This window comes from Thamnophis elegans, chromosome 5 (genome assembly GCF_009769535.1).
Source record: "Thamnophis elegans isolate rThaEle1 chromosome 5, rThaEle1.pri, whole genome shotgun sequence".
Taxonomy (NCBI): domain Eukaryota; kingdom Metazoa; phylum Chordata; class Lepidosauria; order Squamata; family Colubridae; genus Thamnophis; species Thamnophis elegans.
This window is the reverse complement of record NC_045545.1, coordinates 51,375,746-51,400,061: the sequence shown is the minus strand read 5'-3', so window position 1 is coordinate 51,400,061 and position 24,316 is coordinate 51,375,746. Positions and strand designations below refer to the sequence as shown.

General features: G+C 39.9%; 1 protein-coding gene across 3 annotated transcripts in view; it reads left to right on the top strand.

Moving 5' to 3' along the window:
- The window catches only part of LOC116509111, a 44,714-nt gene that overhangs the window by 11,318 nt on the left and 9,080 nt on the right, over window positions 1-24,316 (top strand). For all 3 annotated transcript variants that reach the window (XM_032218082.1, XM_032218084.1, XM_032218083.1), the window contains exons 4-14: window positions 2,631-2,731; window positions 3,453-3,502; window positions 6,127-6,234; window positions 7,440-7,583; window positions 13,078-13,218; window positions 18,559-18,699; window positions 18,864-19,007; window positions 19,180-19,323; window positions 19,497-19,640; window positions 19,813-19,956; window positions 24,006-24,149. In XM_032218082.1, coding sequence (XP_032073973.1) covers window positions 2,631-2,731; window positions 3,453-3,502; window positions 6,127-6,234; window positions 7,440-7,583; window positions 13,078-13,218; window positions 18,559-18,699; window positions 18,864-19,007; window positions 19,180-19,323; window positions 19,497-19,640; window positions 19,813-19,956; window positions 24,006-24,149 — 1,405 coding nt within the window. The remainder of the gene's footprint in view (window positions 1-2,630; window positions 2,732-3,452; window positions 3,503-6,126; window positions 6,235-7,439; window positions 7,584-13,077; window positions 13,219-18,558; window positions 18,700-18,863; window positions 19,008-19,179; window positions 19,324-19,496; window positions 19,641-19,812; window positions 19,957-24,005; window positions 24,150-24,316) is intronic.

Below are 24,316 nucleotides of genomic sequence, written 5' to 3'. Positions count from 1 at the left end.
TTGGAACTGTTGAAAGGACTGTCCCTCTGTTGAGAGAAGGCTGTTCAATTTTGACATTGATGGCCTCTTTAACCTCTCTTTTAAATTAGCGTTTCTCTCCATCCATAATATAGGCTTTGTTGTCTTCAAAAGAGTGGCTTTTGTCTTTTAAAATGCAAATGGACTGCTGAATGTGTTTGTTCTCCTATGTTGAGCCATGCGTTTATGAAGTAGTTGTTTTGTTTCCCCAATGTACAGATCTGCACATGGCTCACTGCATTCTACTGCATATACCATGTTGCTCAAACACCCAGACAGAAACTGAGCAATGTGGTATAGTTCAAGAAACATAATCTCTACCATATAGAAAGAATACCATCGATCTTGTATAAGAACCATTATGTGTCAAGTTGAAAGGCATCATTTAGTGAGTCTTCCAGAAAAAGACATTTAGTAAACATTTCTGAACTTCTAGTTTTTACTTCTAGTTTTTAGTATACATAATTGGGAATAGCAGTAAAAGTTTGGGAACAAATTATGAAAATGTTAAAAGAGAGATTGTAAGGATTTTTCATAATTAATCTGAGAGGAACTGTGAACACAGTAATCTACACCAAGAAGATCCTATAGTTCCAAGGCTTCACAAACTCCACAAACAGGAGAATCCCTAAAAAAAGGTGAAGAGACTACGCCTGCAGGGTGCAGGGGTCTCCCCAACCAGTGGTCCACTTCACCAGTGGTCCCCAACCTTTTTATCGCCGCGGACCAGTCAGCCTTTGATAATTTTACCGTGGCCCGCTGAGCGCGCGCAGGGGTGGGGGGGCGTTGTTCGTGACGACACATTAATTGTTTATATATCACGTGCGTACCAGCGCAGGGCTCTCTTCCCTGGAGCCTTTGCACACGGCCCAGGAGCTTTTGCGCACGGCCCAGGAGCCTTTGCGCTGCAGCGATCATGTCCCCCGGCCGCTGCAGCGATCATGGCCCCCGGCCGCTGCAGCGATCATGGCCCCCGGCCGCTGTGCGGCCCGGTGCCAGGTACTCCACGGCTCGGCACCGGTCCGCGGACCGGGGGTTGGGGACCACTGCACTTCACGATCCAATTCCTAAGATCATGCTCAAGAATGACAACGAGGCTGCGATCTGGGTGAAATGGCAAACTGTTTTTCCAGAGTGCTCCTTTTATTAGAAAAAGTTAGTTACAGCGTCATCAAAAAGGAACATATCAAAAGGCATATATAATCACACATGATACAAGTAAACTAATAAAAAGTTCACAGCATTCTACAAATCATGGCAAAGGGTGGGCAAAAGGGGGAACAGAAGATTTACAAGCTGCATGGCATTGGGAGGGGGAGAGAGTTATAGCACAGGGGAGAGAAAGGGCATGTGTGGGAGTAGCTGGCTCACATAGTTCTTGTTACATGAGGCTACATAGTGAGTTATGACCGTTAGGTCAGAAAGATGTTTCTGGTGCGATGTTTTTCATTCCTGTGTATGTGTGTTTCAGACAGCAAAAGCCGCCCTGCACGCAAACACTTTCTTATCTTATCTTATTTTTCTCAGAACTATTTCTTTGACACGACAGCCAACTGGCCTTGATAAATGTCCACTAGGTTCTTAAATTAGATCCTAGCTAGTTTACCTAGCCTGTATGGCGCCAGCTTGGTTCCCACAAAAAGGAGTCTCCTAGAGAATGACAACCAAAGTACCTGCTTGCAGAATAGCACAAAGTTACCATGAGACAGGCAGCATCTGTGATAAAGCTGAGCCTTGCATCACATCAACTGGGCACCTCTGTAAAAAACAGAAAGATAAGTTGCTGCTGGTCCATGGAGCTAGCTGAGCAGCAGGCCGAGTCCTGGAAGTATTTGGATGGATGGAAAGTAGGCTGAAGTTTATGAGCTGCAGCTGCCCTGTGTGTTTCAGAAGAGTCTACTGCCTGGCTTTAGACTCCCTTGGAGGCTGAGTGCCCAGGTTGGGAGCAGCCTGAAGCCTGTGAGGAACCTGAGGGACAGAGGGAAGCCCTTGGGTGGCTGGATGAGAGGTAGGCTGAGTCCTATGAGCTGCAACTGTCCTTTGTGTGCTGTTACCATCTGCTGCCCAACTTTGGTCTCCCTTGAGTGCTTCGTTGGCAACAGACCAAGCAATAGCAATAGCAGTTAGACTTATATACCGCTTCATAGGGCTTTCAGCCCTCTCTAAGCGGTTTACAGAGTCAGCATATTGCCCCCAACAACAATCCGGGTCCTCATTTTACCCACCTCGGAAGGATGGAAGGCTGAGTCAACCCTGAGCCGGTGAGATTTGAACAGCCAAACTGCAGAACTGCAGTCAGCTGAAGTAGCCTGCAGTGCTGCATTTAACCACTGCGCCACCTCGGCTCCATAGGCCTGCAGGAATCCAGTGGGATGGGTAGGTGAGATAGATGGGGGGACGCTGCAGTGTCCCTGAAGTCAGTCATATGAGTGAACAACTGCGGAAAAACTTCAGTGGTCATAACTTTGAAACTGGTTTATAAGTTGCTCTTGGCAGAGCTGTCATAATTTCAAATGGGTTGCTAAGTGACTAGTCAAGGGCTACCTGTATTTTTAAAAGAAATGAAGGCAAGTACTGTAGAATGAGGCCTATGTTTGTTTGTACTTCTGCAGGCCCTACAATGTGGATTTTGATAATTACACCCAAAGTTCCTACCCTAGGCGTCCTTACCGTGGTCATCCTTATAGAAGATTTAAAAAGACCTCATCAAAAGGTTTGTGAGAGTTAAAAGAATGGTACATACTCCAAGCAAAAGAGAATGAAAGAGGAGGAAGCCTCCAAATGGTACAGAAAAAAGTAGCTTATGAATAAGTATAATCACTAACAAAATATATCATTTATATCTACCTACCTACCTACCTACCTACCTACCTACCTACCTAGTCAACCATGGCTCATTTCACCATGGATAAGAATGTAATGAAAATAAACAAGAATCTGTAGACAATGTCAAAGAGGATAAATGAAAATATAAATTGATCTTTATAGAAATCTATTTACCAAATACATAGCAGATATTGCCTTAAAACCGGTAGGTGTTACAGCACATGCTCTAATGGACTGTCCATTATTATTTCCATGATTTCTTAATCCAGGATTCAATTTTTTAAAAAAGTGCCAGCAATCTCCTGTTCAGGAAAGCAGCACTTACATTTTAAAGGAAGAACCTTCCTTTTCCTGGTTCCAGTATAGTAGCCAAAACAAATGGCAAAATTTAAATCTGTTTCTTTTAACTCTTTGGATGGTTCCTCTCCTCTACTATATTTAACTTTCAGCACAACCATAGACACGTGCATGACTGAGACCTCAGTATTCTTTCAGGTACTCTGAAAACAATAATAATGTAAAACAAAGCTTTTCCAAATGTTTGTCTCTTACCTCATGGAATTCATTGGAAACTTCCTAATTTCATTTAACTGTTTCTCTTTCTGCAGGAAGAGGTAATTTTCAAAACCCATCAAGTTCTCGCTTAAACAATGTGCAGGTAAGAAATAAATAATAATTCTTCCTCAGGAACAGTGTGTATTTTTACATCAAATATATTCAGACAATTTCTCATATGTACATTTATGGATATCTGGGGAGGCAAGGTGAGCAAATACTGAGACATGCATGATAATACCATACTTTTGCCATGATTTACCATATTTTTCGGAGTATAAGATGCACCTTAATTTTTGGGAGGAAAACAAGAATATTTTTTTTTGCCTCTGCCTATCAGCATCCATTGGCATTCATCTGGCAAGCGTCCTTGCAGCAAACAGACCGAGGCAGCAAAGGCGCAGGGGGCTTGCTTGGAAGCCCAGCAACATGTTTATGGATGGCAGCGTCCAGGAGGACTGAAGTGCTGCGTCTCTATCGTCCCTTGCTGTGAGAAAGCCAGGCTTTCAACGCCTACAGCTATAGGTAGAAAGATGGGGCTGAATCAGGAGTGGAGCCTTCGGTGCCAAGTCCCTCTTCTGCCCCCATGAAAATCATCCCCCACCCTACCCTCTCCAATTAAATATGCGTAGGGTGATAGGGGTTGTTTTAAATAAATAAAAAGATCTGTGCTGCTCATTATCAAAATCCAAGTGGAAGTAAGGATCTCTGCTGCCTGGAACCACCCAAAAATGCAACATGCGGAGGTCGAAAATATCCGAAGGTTGGGGGCTGGCGGGTAGGTGGGGCTGCATTTGGAGTATAAGACGCACCCAGATTTTCACCCTCTTTGGGGAGGGAAGTGCGTCTTATACTCCGAAAAATGTGGTATGTACATATCTCAAGTCTCAATATGCAATTATATAATTGCAGTATTTGCACCTCATTTTGATGTAGTGAAGTTTGTTGTAGACATCGTTGTATGCCAGTTGGAAAACAAGCAATCTTTTGCTCTTACATGAAGGAAAACACAGTGCTGGTGTCTTAGTGAGGAGTACTCAAAAAGATACAAACAAAGACAAATGCAGCTTAAAGATACATATAGTATTATAATGGCAGCTTGTGATCATTAAATAATTGTTTAGAGCAGTTACTATTGCTTTCTTAACTACTTCCCTGTTTCTGTGCCTGAAATAATTATGTGTCTTAATGTTTGGAAATTACAAGCAAAGCCAAATAACTATTTCACTTAATGATGCTAGACATAAAGGCCTAAGCAAAATAGATTACAGGTAGTCCTTGACTTACAACCATTTGTTTAGTGACGTTCAAAGTTACAATGGCACTGAAAAGATGACTTAGATCAGTCTTTGTGCTTAATACCTTTTCTCACCTGTTTCTCACTCTTACAATTGTTGCAGTATCCCTCTGGTCACATGATCAGAATTCAGACACTTGGCAACTAGCATGTATTTATGATGTTTGCGATATCCCAGGGTCATGTGATCACCCTTTGCAACCTTCTGACAAGCAAAATCAATGGGGAAGCCAGATTCATTTAACCATCATATTACTAACTTAAAAACTGCAGGGATTCACTTAACAACTGGGGCAAGAAAGGTGGTAAAATGGACAAAATCTTGTTAATAACTTGTCTTAACAATGGAAATTTTGGGCTCAGTTGTGATCATAAGACATACAGCCATTCATTTAGTGACTGTTGGAAGTTACAATGATGCTGAAAAAAGCGACCTATGATTGGTTCTTGTACATATGATATTTCAGCATCCCTATAGACAAGTGATCAAAATTTGAGCACTTGGAAACTAGCAAGGATTTATGACAGTTATATCCTTAACGGGTCAGGTGGTTGCCACTTGCGACCTTCCCAGCTGGCTTCCAACAAGCAAAGTCAATGGGGGAAAACAGGATTTGTTTAACGATCATGTAATTCACTTATTTGTAGTGGTTCATTTAACAACCATGGCAAAAAAGATAATAAAATCAGGTGAGCTTCACTTAACCTCCTGGTTTAGTAATGGAAATTCTAATACCAATTGTGGTCATAAGCCAAAGACTACCTGTATAGTTGTAGTGTTTACGAGAAAGTAATGGTGTGGAAGCACATAGTGGTGCAATCTACTTTTTCTCTGATAACCTTATATAAACTCTATATTATCCTATATCACCCATTATTGTTTGCCTTTGCACTCTGTATTTCATTTGCGTACCTACTAGCAGCTTTACCTTGCACTGACCTTGATGCATACACTCAGTTGCCTCAATCAGGCCAGCTTCAAAGTTGACATGCATTTTATGTCCTAGTCTTATGCTGTTTATCTTGTCCTTATTGTTATGAACAAATGTATGATGCCAAAAGGAAGGATGAGTTGATAGATGCCAAGAAAAAACACATTGTTTTGGGCAGGCAATCAGATTAATCTCCCTCACTTACGAAAACATATGTAAGCCAAGAGCAGCTAGGATGGGATGGGAATTCCATTGTAGAACTACCTGGGAGGTGCAGTGTTCCAGCTGGTATGAGAAAGGATCCTTTTTACAGTTCCTGTTAGCAGGAAGGACATATGGGTATACATTCTTTTTAATCAACTTTCAAACACTTTTTTCTATGACTGTGTTTATTGTCTTGAATCCTAAATAACCTATCTGGTCATCAGGTGCCAGAACAATAAAAAGAGAATGTCTATATATAATAAATGTCCATCATGTGAGACTCTTCTGTTGCAGCCAAAGAAAACATTTGCGAAAGTGAAAAAACAGGCAGAAGATTCCAAGAAATTTAAACAGGACAAGGAAAATACTGCAACTTCAGTGAAAAAAGATGTCCCATCCAAGGTAATAATAAGAAAAGATTTAGAATATTTATATAATAAGATGATGAGCTTCCAAACCATAAAAAGATGTTGGCAATGCTAACTTCTATACTTTGTCCTTAAACAATTTTTTTCTCAACCGTGGCAATTTAAGATGTGTGGACTTCACATTTTAAATTCCTTGACAAAGTAGATTTTAATTGGATGCATAAAAATATAGGGAGAGATATTCCTTAAGGCATTTAGGTTCAAAATTGTTCAGTTCTTTAAAAGTAAGCTCTTGTATCTTGAACTGGCTTGAAAACAAGTAGCTAATCAGTGCTGCCTTTTAAAACTGGTCCACCCTGATTCTTCTTGTCTGTGTAACTAGAGGTTAGTTACTGCATACAGTTCTGTGCATATTATAAGCTGCTAGGATTTCCAGGAATAGGCATAGCATAGGAATAACACGATGAAGGAGGAGAGATGGGGAGGGAGAGGGGAGGGGAAGGGGATTCAGTTCAAACCATAATTCATATTCAAATATATGTAAAGTTGTTCAGCTTCAATTTTTTGAATCCTTTTAGCATATTAGTGACTGGTCAATAATGTAATTTCCATAGAAAATTGTAGGTTTATTACAATGCATCATCTGGATGGTTCTTGGAAATGCGGTTACACGTAATTGCAAATTTCAGCAATTCTTTGCTTGCAGTGTTCCCAAGCATGTACAAGGACACAGGATGACAGGATGAAACAATGTATAACCTGTAACATTTGCTGCTTGAATGTATAACATTTGATTCTTTCATTGTGTGAGAAAACATGTATATTCTCACAAACACCAATGATGTAATTACTAACCAATTACTGTACCTTGGAGATTTGTTAACCAATAATGAAATAACACGTAAAGTAGGTGAGAACTAAGAAACCGAAAAGCTATATAAATCCTGTCTGATGCTCAATAAAGTTGCTGTTGATTCTAAGCAGCTATCAATAAACTGCTGTTGATTCTGCTATCCGTGGATTGGTTTCCTTTCACTCATCTTCAGCCTTCGGGGACAAATGCAACAGAAAATTTCTCAAAAATTGGTCATATATCTTGAAGTTTTATGCACTGGTGATTTCAGTTTTAATTTAGAGGGGGGCCCTCTCTTTTCCTAGTAAAAAGACTGCATTTTGTTCTTAGGGAAAGAAGGTTTGCTTTTAAAATCTTCTACCTTCTAATCTAAATAACTGCTGCAGGTCAAACCAAAAGATAGTCAGCCTGATGAAGAGTCCCCTAGACAGACTGACTCTGTTGCATCTCCTGAAGCTGTTGCAGAAGAAGAATCACCATCTGGAATTAAAAAAAACAACCCTCACACCCAGAATGAAGATATTGTATTGGTATGAACCATTTCTTCCTTTTATATATTCTTTTGATGAGATTCCCTGTGATAACACTGTCATCATGTCTTATTAACTCTGGTTGCATGTTTCTTTGATTTTGTGCTATGAATATTTGTATTTTGCTTTATTTTCTCAGTATTTCTGACAAAGTTATTTAACTTCTTGTAGATATGGAGTACAATAAACATTAGAATTTTCTGATTCCCACAAAACCTATTTGATTTTTAGCTGCTACTACTGTGGTATACATCTTCATTTTCTTTAGAAGATTTCTGATCTACAGGTGTAGTTTAGTTAAGCATAAACTGTCTGTAGAATTTAAACAACAATATTCATTAATATTGGATTAGTCATTGTTTAATTTGTATTAAGCACTTGCAACTTCCAAAGTTAGAAAAATGCCTGATATATAGAATTTAAATAATACAAAATATAAATTATTTTATTGTTATCTAGTGATACTTAAGATTCATGGCCATTTATTTTCTTCCATGATTAACACAAACAATATTGTGTGTAACTGTGTAACAACTTCAAGAATCATATATGAAGACAGATCATAAGTTTTATAATTAAGTGAAGAAAAGAAATATGTAATCAAGAGGATTTTCTCAATTTATGAGGCTCCCTAAATTTAAAAGCATATCAAGTTTATATTGGATTACAGGTCAATATTTTCTAAAGGTACCCTTGTTTAGAATAACAAAATAAAAATGTAGCAATTGTTTTATTTGAGTTCAGAATAGGCTACTAAATGATGATGATGATGATGATGATGATGATGATGATGATGATGAATCAGTAGGGTTTAAGAAAATAATTGGGCTGTTTTTAAAAAAAAATCAGAATAGGGATAACATACTGAAAATAATGAGCTACAAGAATTTTAGGTACTACTGAAATATTGTAGTCATTTCAGTGTATACATTCAGTATTCATATAAATGTTTAGTATTAAACACTTTAGTATTTTCCAGTCAGGGCCTTTTATTCCAGCACCGAATACACTATATTTGGCACAATAGCCTCTTTGTGAACATTTTTCATATTGAAATAGCCTAACAGGAAGTGAAACTTCGAGGCAGCAGGAAAAAAAAGCTGAGTTTCACAAATAAATAAATAAAATAACCAAAAGGGAAAAAAAGAAAAGAGGAAGAGGAGCTGCTTTGGAGAGAGAAAGAACCATGATTTATGATGGACATTCTGGGCTCCATTATGATCATAAGTTGAGGACTACCTGTAAATGCTGATTGATACAGCTGTATAATTCTGCCTATAATTAATCATAAATATTTGGTTAATTTTGAATCATTTGTATTATCTGTGTTTAATAATGAGATAGAGTATATAGACTGTGACTAAGACACAAACTTCTCCTGATGAATTTCCAAATGCTCCAAGTTCTGGACTTGCCAATTTCTGTTGTCCTCATAGTCTTGGTTCCATCGCAAACCTCTGGTTTTCATAGCCATTTAAAAACTCTCATTGTTTAGACAGTGCTGGATGTACAGTGTCCTGTACATAGACTACTGGAGTCTAGGCGTAAGAGCTGCGTACAAGTAGAGTTGCTTATTGAAGTATTTTGGAGGTACTGTCCTGGAAATGAGGTACTTCCTAATAGAAAAGTAGTGTGCCTTTCCTCCTATGTTTAACAGTCTTAGTTTCTTGGAGAAAAGTATTTTCCTGTATCATTTATAGATGCCTAATGCTTGGATATGGAGATATTCATGCCTTGGTCATCTCGTTTGGATTATTATAACATACTGTACATATGACTACTGAAAAGTAACCAGAAGCCCAAAGAAGGGCATTGTAACACCTGTGCTCTGCATTGGGTGCCAGTCTGCTTCTGGATCCAATTCAAAGTGTCAGTTGTGACTGCGTGGCATAAGGCTAGGCTACCTGCAAAAGGTCCCATTACATCTTTCTATCCCACCTGATCAGGCAGGGATAGTATGTTGCTGACCCTGTTAGTTAAAGAACTCTTGAGTGGCAGGGTGTAGGAAGAGACCTTCTCCCATTGCCCCCATCCTGTGGAATATTCTTTTCCCGGAGGTGAAGCAGGCCCCCACTCTCCAACATGTGAGGAGTCCAAAGGAATATGCAGCCATGAAATTAGACCTTCCTTTGCCATTTAACTGATTTTAATAGTGCTGAATCACTTTTGCCTCCTTCTAAATTTTAATTTCAATACATTATTTCTTTGGTTTTTGCATTTCTGAAATGCCCAGAGGAACTTTGGACAGTATACAATAAAATGTTAAAATACAAAACCAAAGAAATAATGTATTGAAATATCAATTTCAATACATTGAAACCAAACTCCAAATGTGCTTAATTGACAAGCAAAATAAACCATAATTTCATACAGAGATCTCAGACACAGCTTGCCTCTGTTATTCCTGGATGCTCATACTGTTCAATCCTCCAAGCAATGTGTTTCCCTCCCCACAAAGCTGCTGCTATTATGCAACCCCTGTTGAAAATTAAGACACTACCACACTTCCGTCACCAGATGCTTCTATTACATTGTTTCTAAAGCCCGCAGGCATCCCAATTAAACAGTTTTTTCCACCTCCTCCTTAAGATATAACTGAAGCAATATTCTTGAGTTTGTTTTTTCTGTTTTTGTTTTGACATCTCTTCTTAAAATCTCTACAGAATTTCTTCTAATAGCTTTTGTTGCCTGCTCTACCTTCTTCCTCTCTTCATACCAATTCTTCTGGAGAATGAACATTCCACTCAAATATGTTTTAATTTAATTTGATTTGCCAAAGAAGTGAGCAAGTAGTGGTGATAATGGTGAGATAAAAGTGCTTTTCCATTCTGTTGTATATTTGTAATAGAAACTTAGCTCTACAAGCTTATCTTACAGGATATGCCCATTTAACGCCATAGAGATTGAGAATGTGAAGAACTGAAATCTTTCAATAATACATATAAGTTTCTGTTCAGAGACCTCCAAGCACATACTAACAGCTATCAGTATGGGAATTTGCAATCCTATTCTATCAAGTAAAGAGAGTAGGTGCATTTACCAGCATATTTAATACTGATTGGGTAAGGCATGATGTATCCTCCTCTTTGCTATAGCTGGCTTGAATTGTATTTTTTCAGTAACATTTCTTGAATGATTACTTGCCATTTTATCCCATTCAAATTTGTTTGGTATCTTCCCTTGCGGGTTTAGACATTTGTTTTAAAGAATTAGGAAAACTGCAGTATGGCTGGTGATGGAATTATAGCATCAGGAAACCCTAGTAAAAGTTAAATTAGCTCATCTCTGTTTTTCTAACATTATGAGAGCATAATATATCAAACTGAGTTGTATATTTCTTTTATTTATTAGGAAGATGCTATTATATTCTCTAGATTATGAACATCTCATTCAGGAAAAATATTCTTTATTAAGTTATGATTTTTAATTAATGAGGATCTATCTTCTTTCTTACTTCTGTCTCATTAATTCTTTAAGAGGGAGGGAAGCTAACATAGTGATCATGAGGTAAGTGAATACTGGCAAATGGGAATTCCACAGGTTCCTCTAATTTGTGTTTACTCTAATGCTAATGGTAACCCTAATGTGAGGAGTAAAATTCACTCAAAGTTGTTGGAATACAAAAGAATTTTATTGAAGCTTTTGCAAAAGCTGGTGGTCCTTAATATACACAGGCAAATGGCCCCACGCAAGTAATGAAAAAGCATACTTTTATAATCATCCTACCCTTGTCAGCTTATGCCACATCATTCATTTCCAGGCCAAGTTGATAGACCCAGTCTGGTTATTTCCGACTGCTGCCCTAGAATCTGTTATGTTTAAAGTTTGGTAAGCTTTTATTGTCACCCAACTTTGCTAAACATTCACCCCTCTCATCTCTTACTTCTTTGATATTCCCTTATCAGTTACCTTGCTTCACAAGAATTATAACATAGCCATAAAAAAGAGCATCACTCAAGTAAAATAAACATTTGAGAAAGAAAGAAAGTTTGGATTAAATGCATTTTTAGCCTTCCCAAGGTCAGACTTGGCTATTCTCTTTGTTTTTGGAGACTTGAGAGCAGCTAAAAACGTTACAATATATTAAACACTCTCCTGCCATTCTGGTGGAGAGAGAGGGGGAAGCAGGCAGGCAGGCAGGGAATTATCAGTAAGAAAATGTAAACATGGCTGAAGCAAGGCTATATGTTAAGATACTAACTTTAGGTAATTTGAACAAAGAATAAACCTTATATAAATTGTATAATATGTTTTTAATAAGCTATATGCTAATCTATATTATGGAAAATTACAGCTTCTTATATTGTACCCCACACTAGGAAGGAGGGAGGAAGCTAATTGTTCTTGCATGCCAATCTCTATTCCACAAATTGTTTCTTCTCCCCTCTTTTCCTCCACAATCTTATCCTACAAATAACCTAGAAAGTCAACATTTCCAAGGAAACTCTTAAAAGTAAAATGCATACCTACAATCTTGATAACTAAATTATATATATATATATATATATATATATATATATATATATATATATATGTATATGTATATGTATATGTATATGTATATGTATATGTATATGTATATGTATATGTATATGTATATGTATATGTTGTATTTGTGCTGATAAATAAATAAATTTCTGAATCATAAGTAGTATAAATGTAAGACACTCACCCACTTGCTTACAGGATTGCAGAAAGGATTACAGGTAGTCCTCAAGTTACAAATGTAATTGAGCTTGGCAATTATGATTGTAAGTCCCGATGGTGGTAAAGCAGGTCACCATGTGACCGGACTCAATTTTACAACCTTTTTTGTGGCAGTCATTTAGTGAACCCATTGTTCATTCTGGGTTGATTTTTTGCCAGAAACCAGAAGTACATACCAGTTTTTAGCAAAACTGTTGTAAATTGTAGTCACATGACTATGAGTCACAGCATACGTCCATAAATGTGAACCAAGTGCCAAAATGTGGTCGTCTGACTGCAGGAGGAGTTGACACCAGAACTCTGAAACTAGGTCGTAAGTCCCTTCTGGGGAGGGGGGTGTTATAACTTTGAATGGTCACTAAAAAACTGGTCATAAATCGGTGACTCCTTGTATTCCTCAAGGTGACTGCCACAAAGGAAGACCTATTGACTCACCCAAGCCCTATGAATCTCATTAAAGGAGACATCTTTCAGCCCACTTGCTTCTGATCATGGATAATAAACAGGCTGCTTGTATTCTGACAAATCATTATATCCTGATTCTGTGACATTTAGGGCTTTAAAGAAACATCCAACACTTTAGCTCCATATAGAGTAGAGCATTCTGATCCAAGTGGGGTCATAATTAGAATAACAGCTAAAGCTGTGGTTCCCTTAACCACAACTTCTAGCTACTGTTCAAGTAAGAATTCCACATCCAGGAGTGCCTCTGAGTCTGTATTAAAGGGCAAAAAGGGTTAAACTGGTTCTTATTTTTTTTCCTTTAAAAAAAAAACAACAACTTCAGGATAAACTAAAAGATTGTGACGCCACTGAAGATCTTCTCAGTCAGATCGTCTCTATTTTGTCTCCTGGAGTATCCACAGAAGATAAAACATCTTGTAATACAGACGTCCTTCAAAACATTGAGGAGAAAGATTCTGTATTGGTATGAAGGCTTCCTTTATTTTGCTAAGGAATTGTTTTTTCATAACATGTTAGTCTAAATAAGTAACATAACTTTTCTTTGTTGTCAAAGATGTTTACATTCAGTTACTTACCGTATTTTTTGGAGTATAAGACGCACCTTTTTTCCTAAAAAAAAAAAAGGCTGAAAATCTGGGTGCATCTTATACATCGAATACAGCATTTTTTGCCTCCTGAAGCCCCACCCCCTTTACCAAAATGGCCATGCATACCTTTATGGAGGCTTTCAGAGAGCTCCTGTGGGCTGGGGAGGGCAGAAATGAGCAAAAAATGGGCCTGTTTTTTGCGGCACTCTATAAACCTCCATAAGGCTATGCATGCAATTTGTTTGACAAAAAACGGACCTGTTTTTGCGAAAAATGGGGTGTTTTTTTGCTCTTTTTTGCCCCCCCCCCGAGCACTCTGCAAGCCCCCCCCCCGCTATTCATGTCTTTTTTTTAAAAAAAGGGCCCATTTTCGTGAAAAACTGGCCGTTTTTAGGAGGTTTGCAGAGTGCAAAACTTTTTTTTCTTTTGGAAAGCTTTTTAACTGATTGATAAGAATTACATTGATCAAGTGCTGTGCCAGCAGAAAGAAAGTCTTAGTTGCTGCAGATTGTCAGCAATTTCCTTCTCCAGCACATAGTTAAATACAGCTGGAAACCTCTACCTACCTACCTACTCTTTCTCTCTCCCTACCTATCTACTGTATTTCTCTCTCTCTCTCTATCTCTTTCTATTTCTTTCTCTCTCTATCCCTCTACCTACCTACCTACACATACACTCTCTCTTTCCCTACCTACTGTATTTCTCTCTGTCTCTCTGTCTCTGTTTCTGTCTCTCTCTCTCTCCCCCCCTCCCTTTACCTACCTACCTAACTACTCTCTCTCCCTACCTACCTACTGTATTTCTCTCTCTTTCTCTCTCTCTATCCCTCTATCTACCTATTTACTTTTTTTAAAAAAATGCCTCTTCAAAACCTTGATGTGTCTTATACTCTGGTGCATCTTATACTCCGAAAAATACGGTATTTGCCAAAAAATCTAGGACTACTTCCATAAGTTTGCACTTTTTGTTTTTCATTGGTCTGTGTTTGTGAGGCTGGTTATTTTGTCTGTTCCCCTGTAAGAGTACATGTTGCCATGATTAGAAATACTCCATGGGTGGGCAGTCTTAATTCAGATTTCTAATGAACAGCTAACTTTGCTGGATGAGTTTAAACAACAAATTGCTCTGGGCATATTGAAAAACACATTTGCCAGATCCATTTTAAAGCAAAATCGGTTGAAGCTTTGTGAGGTTTCTGTGGATATTTGAGCTAATTTTTAATATGTGTAGTAGTAAATATCTATTATTTGCATTTATTAATGAATCAATTATTTAAATGATTAAAAATATTTTTCTATCTTTTTTATAATTGATATTGAGGAATAGTGGAAAATACATTATTTACAAAAAAAAATTTTTTTTGTTGTTGCATGTGTCATTGAGGGATTGTCCCTTGTTTTCTCTTTGGTCAATACCTGATTCTTCCCAATTCTCAAACTTCAATCTTTCTTTTCCCTGCAGCAGCAAGCCAGTCAGTCTGCACAAGATTCCAGCCATGTTTTTTCACCCCCAGCTGTAGAAATACCATTCCTGTCAGAGAATGCTAATGACCATCAGTCTGAGAGAAGCAAAGACGAGCTGGCATTAAATTATTGTTTTATTCTTGCTGCATAAATATTAATTTTAATCATGAATAAGAAATTACATTCTGCTGCTGTTGTGTTTCTGCATCACTTGTACCTAGATTTCTAAGTGATATCTCCCCCTTGAACTATACCAATGAATACTGTATTTGTTGAATCAGAATAGAGCTGGAAGCAACCTTGGAGGTTTCTAGTCCAACCCCCTGCCCAAACAGGAAACCCTATACCATTTCAGACAAGTGAGTGTCCAGTCTCGTCTTAAAAACCTCCAATGATGAAGCACCCACAAGGTCTGAAGACAAGCTGTTCCATTGGCTAATTGTCCCATTGTTAGGAAGTTTCTTCTCAATTCCAGGTTACTTCTTTCCTTGATTAGTTTCTTGTCCTGCCCTCTGGTGCTTTGGAAAATAAATTGACCCTCTTTTCTTTGTGGCAGCCTCTCAAATACTGGAATACTGCTATCATATTCCCCGCTCGACCTTCCTTTTTCTAGACTAGCAAAACCCAAATCCTTCAACCGTTTGTCATATGTTTTAGCCTCCAGGTCTTTAATCATCTTAGTTGCTCTTCTTCACACTGTTTCCAAAGTTCTCAATATCTTTTTTGTAATGTGGTGACCAAAACTGGATGCAGTATTCCAGATGTGGTCTTACCAAGACTTTATAAAGTGGCACTAATACTTCACATGATTTTGAGTATATGCTCTGTTTAGACATCCAAGGACTGCATTAGCTTTTTTGGCTGCTGCTGCACACTACTGGCTCATGTTTAAGTGATCATCCACTAAAACTCCAAGGTCCCTCTCGCAGTTACTGTTTTGAGCCAGTTTAGGTTTTCAAACTCAGAGAATAACCTTTTGCACAGATTTGGACAAGAGTTGATATAAAACATGCTTGACTTCTCATCCATCTTTCAATATCTGTGTAATTGGCAAATTAAACATTATGTCAAATATCTTTGTTTTGAGACTACAACTACAATTGAACCCAATATTTTCATTGCTAAGCAAGACATTCATTAAGTGAGTTGTGCCCCATTTCACGATCTTTTTGCCACCATTGTTAAATGAATCGCTCCAGTTGTTAAGCAGGTCTGGCTTACTCCATTAACTTTGCTTGTTTTAAAGCCAGTGGGAAGGTCACAAACTGTGATCACCTGACACAGGATGGTGCAACTGTCAAAAATACATGCCAGTTGCAAAGTGTTTAAATTTGACCACATAGCTATAGGGTTGCTGCAACAATCATAAGTGTGAAAAGCAGTCCTAAGTCACTTTTTTCAGTGCTGCTGTAAATTCATATGGTCACTAAACAAATGGTTGTAAGTTGAGGACTACCTCTAGCTCTTCTACAACCCTGCGCTGTCCAGATGTGCTTGATTAAAGAGTTTAGGGAATTACCGCAGGTAAAGTGCAACATAAATAGAAGCTTTCAGACTGATGAAGACAACCCAGCAAGAACAGCATTCATTCTGCACTCAAGTTGTTGAAATTTTATCTTCATGCCTTCCAACTTGGAGACAGAAAATTAAGATTCCCTTAAAATATTAAAGCTCTTGCGTTACTCTTATCTCAATTGTACTCATAATCTTTAATGTAGATATTTCCTTGTCTTTGGTTACATTGAATATGGGGTGCCGCAGGGTTCGGTCTTATCCCCCCCTACTATTTAACATCTACATGAAACCGCTGGGTGAGATCATTCGGAGGCACGGGATAAGATACCATCAATACGCGGACGATACTCAGTTGTATCTGTCCGCCCCGTGCCAACTCAATGAAGCGGTGGACGTGGTGAGCCGGGGTCTTGAAGCCGTTAGGGACTGGATGAGGGCTAACAAGCTTGTACTCAACCCGGAGAAGACCGAGTGGCTGTTGTGTTTTCCTCCCAATAATTCGATCAGTGTCCCATCGCTCAGGCTGGGGGGTCAAATTTTATACCACTCAGAGAGGGTTCGCAACTTGGGAGTCCTCCTGGATCCACAGCTGACTTTCGACCACCATTTGACGGCTGTGACCAGGGAGGCATTTGCCCAGGTTCGCCTGGTGCGCCAGTTGCGACCCTACCTGAACCGGGAGGCCCTCACAACAGTCACTCGGGCCCTTGTGACCTCTAGGCTGGAATACTGCAATGTGCTCTACATGGGGCTGCCCTTGAAGAGCATCCGGCGACTTCAGCTAGTCCAGAACGCGGCCGCGCGAGTGATTGTGGGTGCAACTCGGTTCGCCCACATAACACCTATCCTCCGCGAGCTGCGCTGGCTACCTGTTGATCTCCGGGTGCGCTTCAAGGTGCTACTTGTCACTCATAAAGCCCTCCATGGTAGTGGATCTGCGTACTTGAGAGACCGCCTCCTGCCAATTACCTCCCTGCGACCAATTAGATCGCATAGAGTAGGCCTCCTCCGAGTTCCATCTGCCAGTCAGTGCCGACTGGCAACTACACGGAGGAGAGCCTTTTCAGTAGTAGCTCCGACCCTTTGGAACGATCTCCCCGTGGAGATTCGTACCCTCACCACCGTCCAGACCTTCCGCACAGCCCTTAAGATCTGGCTAGCCCGTCAGGCCGGGGATAAAGCTAATTTGTCCCCACCCGAATGATGAATGAATGTTGCTTACTATTTTACTTCTATGTATTGTTTGTGTCTATTGTCTGTACCCTCCCTTATTTTATGTAAGCCGCCCTGAGTCCCCTCAGGGAAAAGGGCAGCCTATAAATACTAATTAAATCTAAATCTAAAATCTAAATTTATACGGGTTAGACAACATCCAGAAGGTCACCTTTGGCTTATTATTAAGTTGTTATCTTGCCAGTTATAAAATATATTTTAATTTGTGAAGTATACTAGTTAAAATCCAGTAAAATATTTTGTATTTTAAAGCAGTGTTTCTCAACCTTGACCAGTTGAAAATGGGTGGACTTCAATTCCCTTACTTTGCTGGCAGGGGAATTCTAGGAGTTGAAGTCGCATCTATCTTCAACTTGCCAAGGTTGAGAAACTCTGTTTTAACATATATCCTCACTGCTTCTCAAAAGATTGATGGAAATTGCATCCTGGAGTCTGTTTTATTGAAAAGTATGTCTCTGATTGGAGTAAGTCATCCACGTCTTCCTTAGACAAGAGGGTTATGATGTATCTTGTAAAACTAATGTAGAAAAATTATTTATTAGATGGTGTGTATAACCGATTTATTAATATACCACTAAATTAAGTGGTATTTCTACTATTTAAGCCTGTTGCCCCTTCCTGCCTGATCCATATTTTTTATCATGAAAGCAGCATACTGTTTTGACAAACACAGAAGTTATTTGATCAGAGGAGACTCAAACAGTTAGTTTGTGGACCAGCTGATTATTTTATTATGAAAGTCATACCTGTAACACAGCTTTGCATTTCAGTTGGCCTCTGCAGAATGCACCTGAACCAGTTCCTTCACTCTAGAGAAGAAATATATGTAGTTGAGATTGAAAGTATTCAGGAATTGAAAGGACATACAAAGAAGCAAATTCTTAAAGGGGATGAACAATGATCCTCAAAATGAACAAACTGATGATCCAGGTGTGTGTAGTAACAGATCCATTGATTTTGCTTCGCAAAATATTTTAATTCCGCTTCTGTTTTAAATTGATGCAGACTGAAACTTCAGCCAAGCAGAATGATACAGACCACTGTCAAGCTTGTGTTGCTCCAGCTCTTGATTCTTCCAGCCTTCCAAGTAGCCCCATTGATGTTCACTGTAAGCCTGTGCTAGTCACAGAAAAAGATAATGAATTGGTAAGAATGGGGAAACTCTTTCTATATATTTTCCTTGGAAATATAAGTCCATTCAATTTGGAATCTTGAATTTATTTGTGACTATGGGAATTTTGGTTGTCACTTCCACTTAAGACTAAAAATCTGCTTCCCAAAATGTTTGATTTTGTTTTAAATTGATGTAGATTGAAACTTCAGCCAAGCAGACTGATATAGATGACTCTCAAGCTTATGCTGTTGCTCCAGCTCTTGATTCTTCCAGCCTTCCAAGTACCCCCATTGATGTTCACTGTGAGCCTGTGCTAGTGAGAGGAAATGATATTGGACTGGTAAGAATGGGAAAGCCCTGTGCATATATTTTCCTTGGAAATATAAGTCCATTCAATTTGGAATCCAGAATTTATTTGTGACTATGGGAATGTTGGTTGTTCAATTCTACTTATGTCTAAAAATCTGCTTCCCAAAATATTCTAATCTTGATTTTGTTTTAAATTGTCGTAGATTGAAACTTCAGCCAAGCAGACTGATACAGATGTCTCTCTAGCTTATGTTGTTGCTCCAGTTCTTGAATCTTTCAGCCTTCCAAGTACCCACAATGATACTCACTGTGAACCTGTGCTAGTGCGAGAAAAAGATAATGGATTGGTAAGAATGTGAAAGCCCTCTGCATATATTTTCCTTGAAAATATAAGTATGTTCGATTTGGAATCTGGAAATTATTGTGACTATACAGGAATTTAGGTTGTTTAATTCCTCTTATGTCTGAAAATCTCCTTCCCAAAATGTTCTAATCTCCATTTTGTTTTAAATTGATGTAGACTGAAACCGCAACAAAGCAGAATGATACAGGTGACTCGCAAACTTACGCTGTTGCTCCAGCTCTTGAATCTTTCAACCTTCCAAGTACTCCCATTGATGTTCACTGTGAGCCTGTGGTAGTCACAGAAAAAGATAATGAACTGGTAAGGACTGGAAAGCCCTCTATATATATTTTCCTTGGAAATATAAGTATGTTCAATTTGGAATCTGGAAGTTATTTGTGACTACAGGAATTTAGGTTGTTCATTTCCTGTTATGTCTGAAAATCTGTTTCCCAAAATATTCTAATTCTACTTCTGTTTTAAATTGACGTAGACTGAAACTTCAGCCAAGCAGACTGATACAGGTGACTCTCAAGCTTATGCTGTTGCTCCAGCTCTTGATTCTTCCAGCCTTCCAAGTACCCCCATTGATGTTCACTGTGGGCTTGTGCTAGTCATAGAAAAAGATAATGAATTGGTAAGAATGGGGAAAATCTTTGTATATATTTTCTTGAAAATATAGGCAGGTCCAATTTTGAATCTTGAATTTATTTGTGACTAGAGGAATTTTGGTTGTTCAATTCCTCTTAGGTCTGAAAATCTGCTTTCCAAAATGTTTTAATCTACATTTTGTTTAAAATTGATGTAGACTGAAACTTTAACCACACAAAATGATACAGATGACTCTCAAGCTTACTTTGTTACTCCAGCTCTTGATTCTTCCAGCCTTCCACGTACCCTCAATGATATTTGCTGTGTACTTGTGCTAGTGAGAGGAAAAGATACTAGTGTCAGGCCTGCAGCTGTTCCTTTAAGAATCTTTGGCCTGCCACACTCTTATTAAGGGGGCGGGGGGAGGTTAGCAAGGGGTAGAATGTGTTGCTTTCAAAATAAAAAGTTCCTTCCTAGAAGCTCAAGGTCATCTTTTGTCTCCCAAACCTTTGCACCTGATTGGAAGCAGTTGGGCGTAGGTGCTAGCGTGGAAGAAGAAGATTGGACCATGTGATGGACTGTGGATGTGGGGACAAGATCATGAACTTTTAACTGGGTGGGATTGTGATGTAACTTTCAGAGTTGGAATTCCACAGCACGATGCCAACATGCCTGGCTTATTAAATTGGAACTTTAAGCATAGATTTGCCTTTAACTCTGATTTGCATGATATTTGGAACGCTGACATTATTCCAACTCTCCACTAAGATAGGTTATCAGCATCCCAAGATGGGAAGCTGTCAGGGGGTACTGAATCCCAGTTCTGACCCAACCCTGGGCAGTACGAAAATTCAGTGAAGATGGAGGAAGAAAAACATGCTGCTGAGAAAGCTAAAATTAATGGCTCAATTAATTTGGCCGAGGCTCAAGATGTGCTTCTTAAGGAATTAATAGAAGTTGCAGAGATTAGGGAATTGGGGACCCGGCGAAAGGAGGCCTCAAGATTCTAAGGAATGCCTGCTAGAAGAAGAGGGGATTGCCAGGGAAACTTCGACAGACAACTGGATGATTACCAGAAGATCTGATGAATGGAGAACTCAGCCACCCTCCCGCAGCCCTTCTCTAATGGGCCTTCCAGACCATTTCCTACGGCTAAACATGAGTGAAATAAAAACCCTCCCCTCTTCAGAGACCCCTCAGTGGAACCTGGCACCCCCCACATTCTCCAAGTTGAGCAGAGATGTGGGCTCCTTCCATACAGTAGCTAATGAATCAACCCACACCCTTGCTGCTGGATTAATGCCTAGAGCAATCACATCAGCACCCCTCCCTCCTACTGGACCAGATCCCACTCCAAATAGCAGAGGTCAATCCAGCCGGCAGGAAGAGGCCTAGAACACATGCACCTTCCCTCACCTGCAAAGGGGTGATTCCGAACCCATGAATCAAGCAAACCAAGGGTGGGCATTTATCCCGGATCATGGATGGGCTCAATGTCAATGGATGCCTGCCCTCTTCCAACAGATGGCGCCTTCCCAGATAACTGCTCCTGGACAAACCCAGAAAAAGGGACTACCACCAGGTCCAGCCCCCCCAGCAATGCCTCCACAGGCTTTTGCCCAACCAATGGGTGTGGGTCAGCAGAGGGGCTTACCACCCCCAGCAGCAGACCAACAAGCTACCCCTGCTGAACCAACAGCTCCCCCTCCTCCCACACCCCCATGGTTCCGTGCAACATTCGATGGGTCCCCAGATAAGCTGGCTTATTTCCTGAATCGAGTATGGGTGTATGTTGATCAAGTGGGGCCACAATACCTATCCGATCGAAAGTTGATCCAAGAAATAGCAGAGGGGATGAATAAAAAGGAGGCTGCGCAGTGGATAGCAGAGCTCCACGAGGAAGCGGCTCCTGAGCTAAATGATATAAATGGGTTCATCCAACTGATGCGTGCCAGGTTTAGCGATGTGGCCCAAAATGTGGATGCGGAAGACCAGATCCACAAATTGCGACAGGCTGGTCGTCCCGTGAAGGAATTAGTTTGGGAGTTCCGGAGAATAGCTGGGAGACTACGCTATTGGCCAGAAAGACTCTTGGTGTACACATTCAAAAAAGCCTTAGATCCCAAATTGAAAGAAGCTTGTGCCGTAAAGGGGATCCCGGAACATCTCCAAGATTGGTATACCACTGTAATCATACTAGACCAGGAGATTAACACTTATCAAAAGCCTGGTACCGGAACCCCTGCCAAAAAGCCTTTGGGCCAACGTACGCAGAGGCAGCGAGCTGAGAGGCCTCTACCAACCCCTCGTGGGGCTTTTATAAAGTGCTACCGATGCGGTCAGATGGGGCAAAGAGCAACAGAATGCCTGCCTCCAGCTCCTGTTCCACAACAGCGCCAACCACCTGCCAGTGCAATGAAGAAAAAAACCAAAAAGCCACCCGAAAAGAGCCGTTTACTACAGCAGCCAAGGAGGTAGAGAACCCTGCTATTGAAGAAGCCACTGGGGCCTCGGAGGAGGAGGATGAAAATGCCGAAGACAACCCAATGGTGAGTGCACCTATTCCCTCCTTTACCATAAAATCCCAACTCCAAGTGCCCAGAACGGGGTAGAAGGGGAAGTTGGGGCGATCATAGACACCGGCTGCACCAGATGTTTAATCAGCTTGTCAATAGTGGAGCAGCTAAATATACGCCCAAACCCCTAAACCACCCTATTCGGTTCAAGCAAGTAGGTGGAACCCTAATTGGGAGCGCCCTGGCCACAAAGATCACTGAATTAGTAAAGTTGAAGATAGGCCGCCACTATGAGTTCATCAGATTCATTGTAGCCCCCAAAATGCAGAAGTCAATTATCTTGGGACTTCCATGGTTGGACAACAACTCCACCTACTATCAAGTGGGAGGACGGTGTTAGAAAATTGATCATTGATTTTGGGCTGTTACCAACCGTGGAGCCTAAAGGCCACCCAGGAACAATTAGAACCAACAGCCCAAACCATCCAAAACCTGCAGCCCCCGCAGCATACACCAAACCTCTGGGGATCCAACGAGTGGCAAAGGTCTACTGGGACTTGGCGGGGGTGTTCAGTGAGGAAGATGGAGACTACCTTCCACCTCCTCGCTCCACAGACTGTGCGATAGACTGCAAACCAGGGGTAGCCTTACCAAAACCAAAAATGTACTCTATGACTCCCAAAGAGATGACTGAATTGAGGAAGTACATCGACACCAATTTAAAAAGGGGTTTTATTGAACCAGCAAAGTTGAAAGTAGCGGCCCCAGTGCTCTTCAGAGAAAAGAAAGATGGCGGAGTTCACCTCTGTGCAGATCTGCGAGCTTTGAATGCAGTATGCGAAAAGAACACCTATCTCCTCCCCCTCATGAAGGATATGTTGAACCACTTGGCTAAAGGCAAAATCTTCACTAAGCTGGACTTGAGAGAGGCATATTACCGCATACAAATCCGAAAAGGGGATGAGTGGAAAACTGCATTTAACACTCCCCTGGGAAGCTTCTAGTACAAAGTCATGCCTTTTGGACTACAAGGAGCACCCGCAGTCTTCATGCAGTACATAAATGAGGTGTTACATGACCACCTGTACCGCGGAGTACTCATTTATTTGGATGACATCTTGATTTTCTCTGAGACCCTAGAAGAACATGTAAAACTGGTGCGTCAAGTTCTGAAACAACTTCTAGCTGTCAAGCTGTACGCCAAATTGTCAAAGTGTGAGTTCCACAAGACCTCGCTAGATTATCTGGGGTATATCGTATCTCCAAATTGGAACTTTATGCATAGATTTGCCTTTGACTCTGATTTAATTCTGCATGATATTTGGAACGCTGACATCTAAACTGGTAAGAATGGGAAAGCACTCTGCATATATTTTCATATGCACCAAAGACAAATTCTTTGTGTGTCCAATCACACTTGGCCAATAAAGAATTCTATTCCTTGGAAATATAAGTATGTTCAATTTGGAATCTGGAAATTACTTGTGATTACAGGCATTTTGGTTGTTCAATTCCTGTTATGTCTAAAAATCTGTTTCCCAAAATATTCTAATCTTGATTTTGTTTTAAACTGTCGTAGACTGAAACTTCAACCAAGGAGAATGATACAGATGACTCTCAAGCTAATGTTGTTACCCCAGCTCTTGATTCTTCCAGCCTTCCAAGTACCCTCAAGGATATTCGCTCTGTACCTGTGCTAATGAGAAGAAAAGTTATTGGATTGGTAAGAATGGGAACATTTGCATATTTTTTTTCTTTGAAAATATAGGTAGGTCCAATTTTGAATTTATGTGTGACTATACAAATGTTAGTTGTTCAGTTACTTTTATGTCAGAAAGTCTTCAGGAAAGCTAATTCCTTGGGAATTAGTTGAAGTTTAACTATATATGG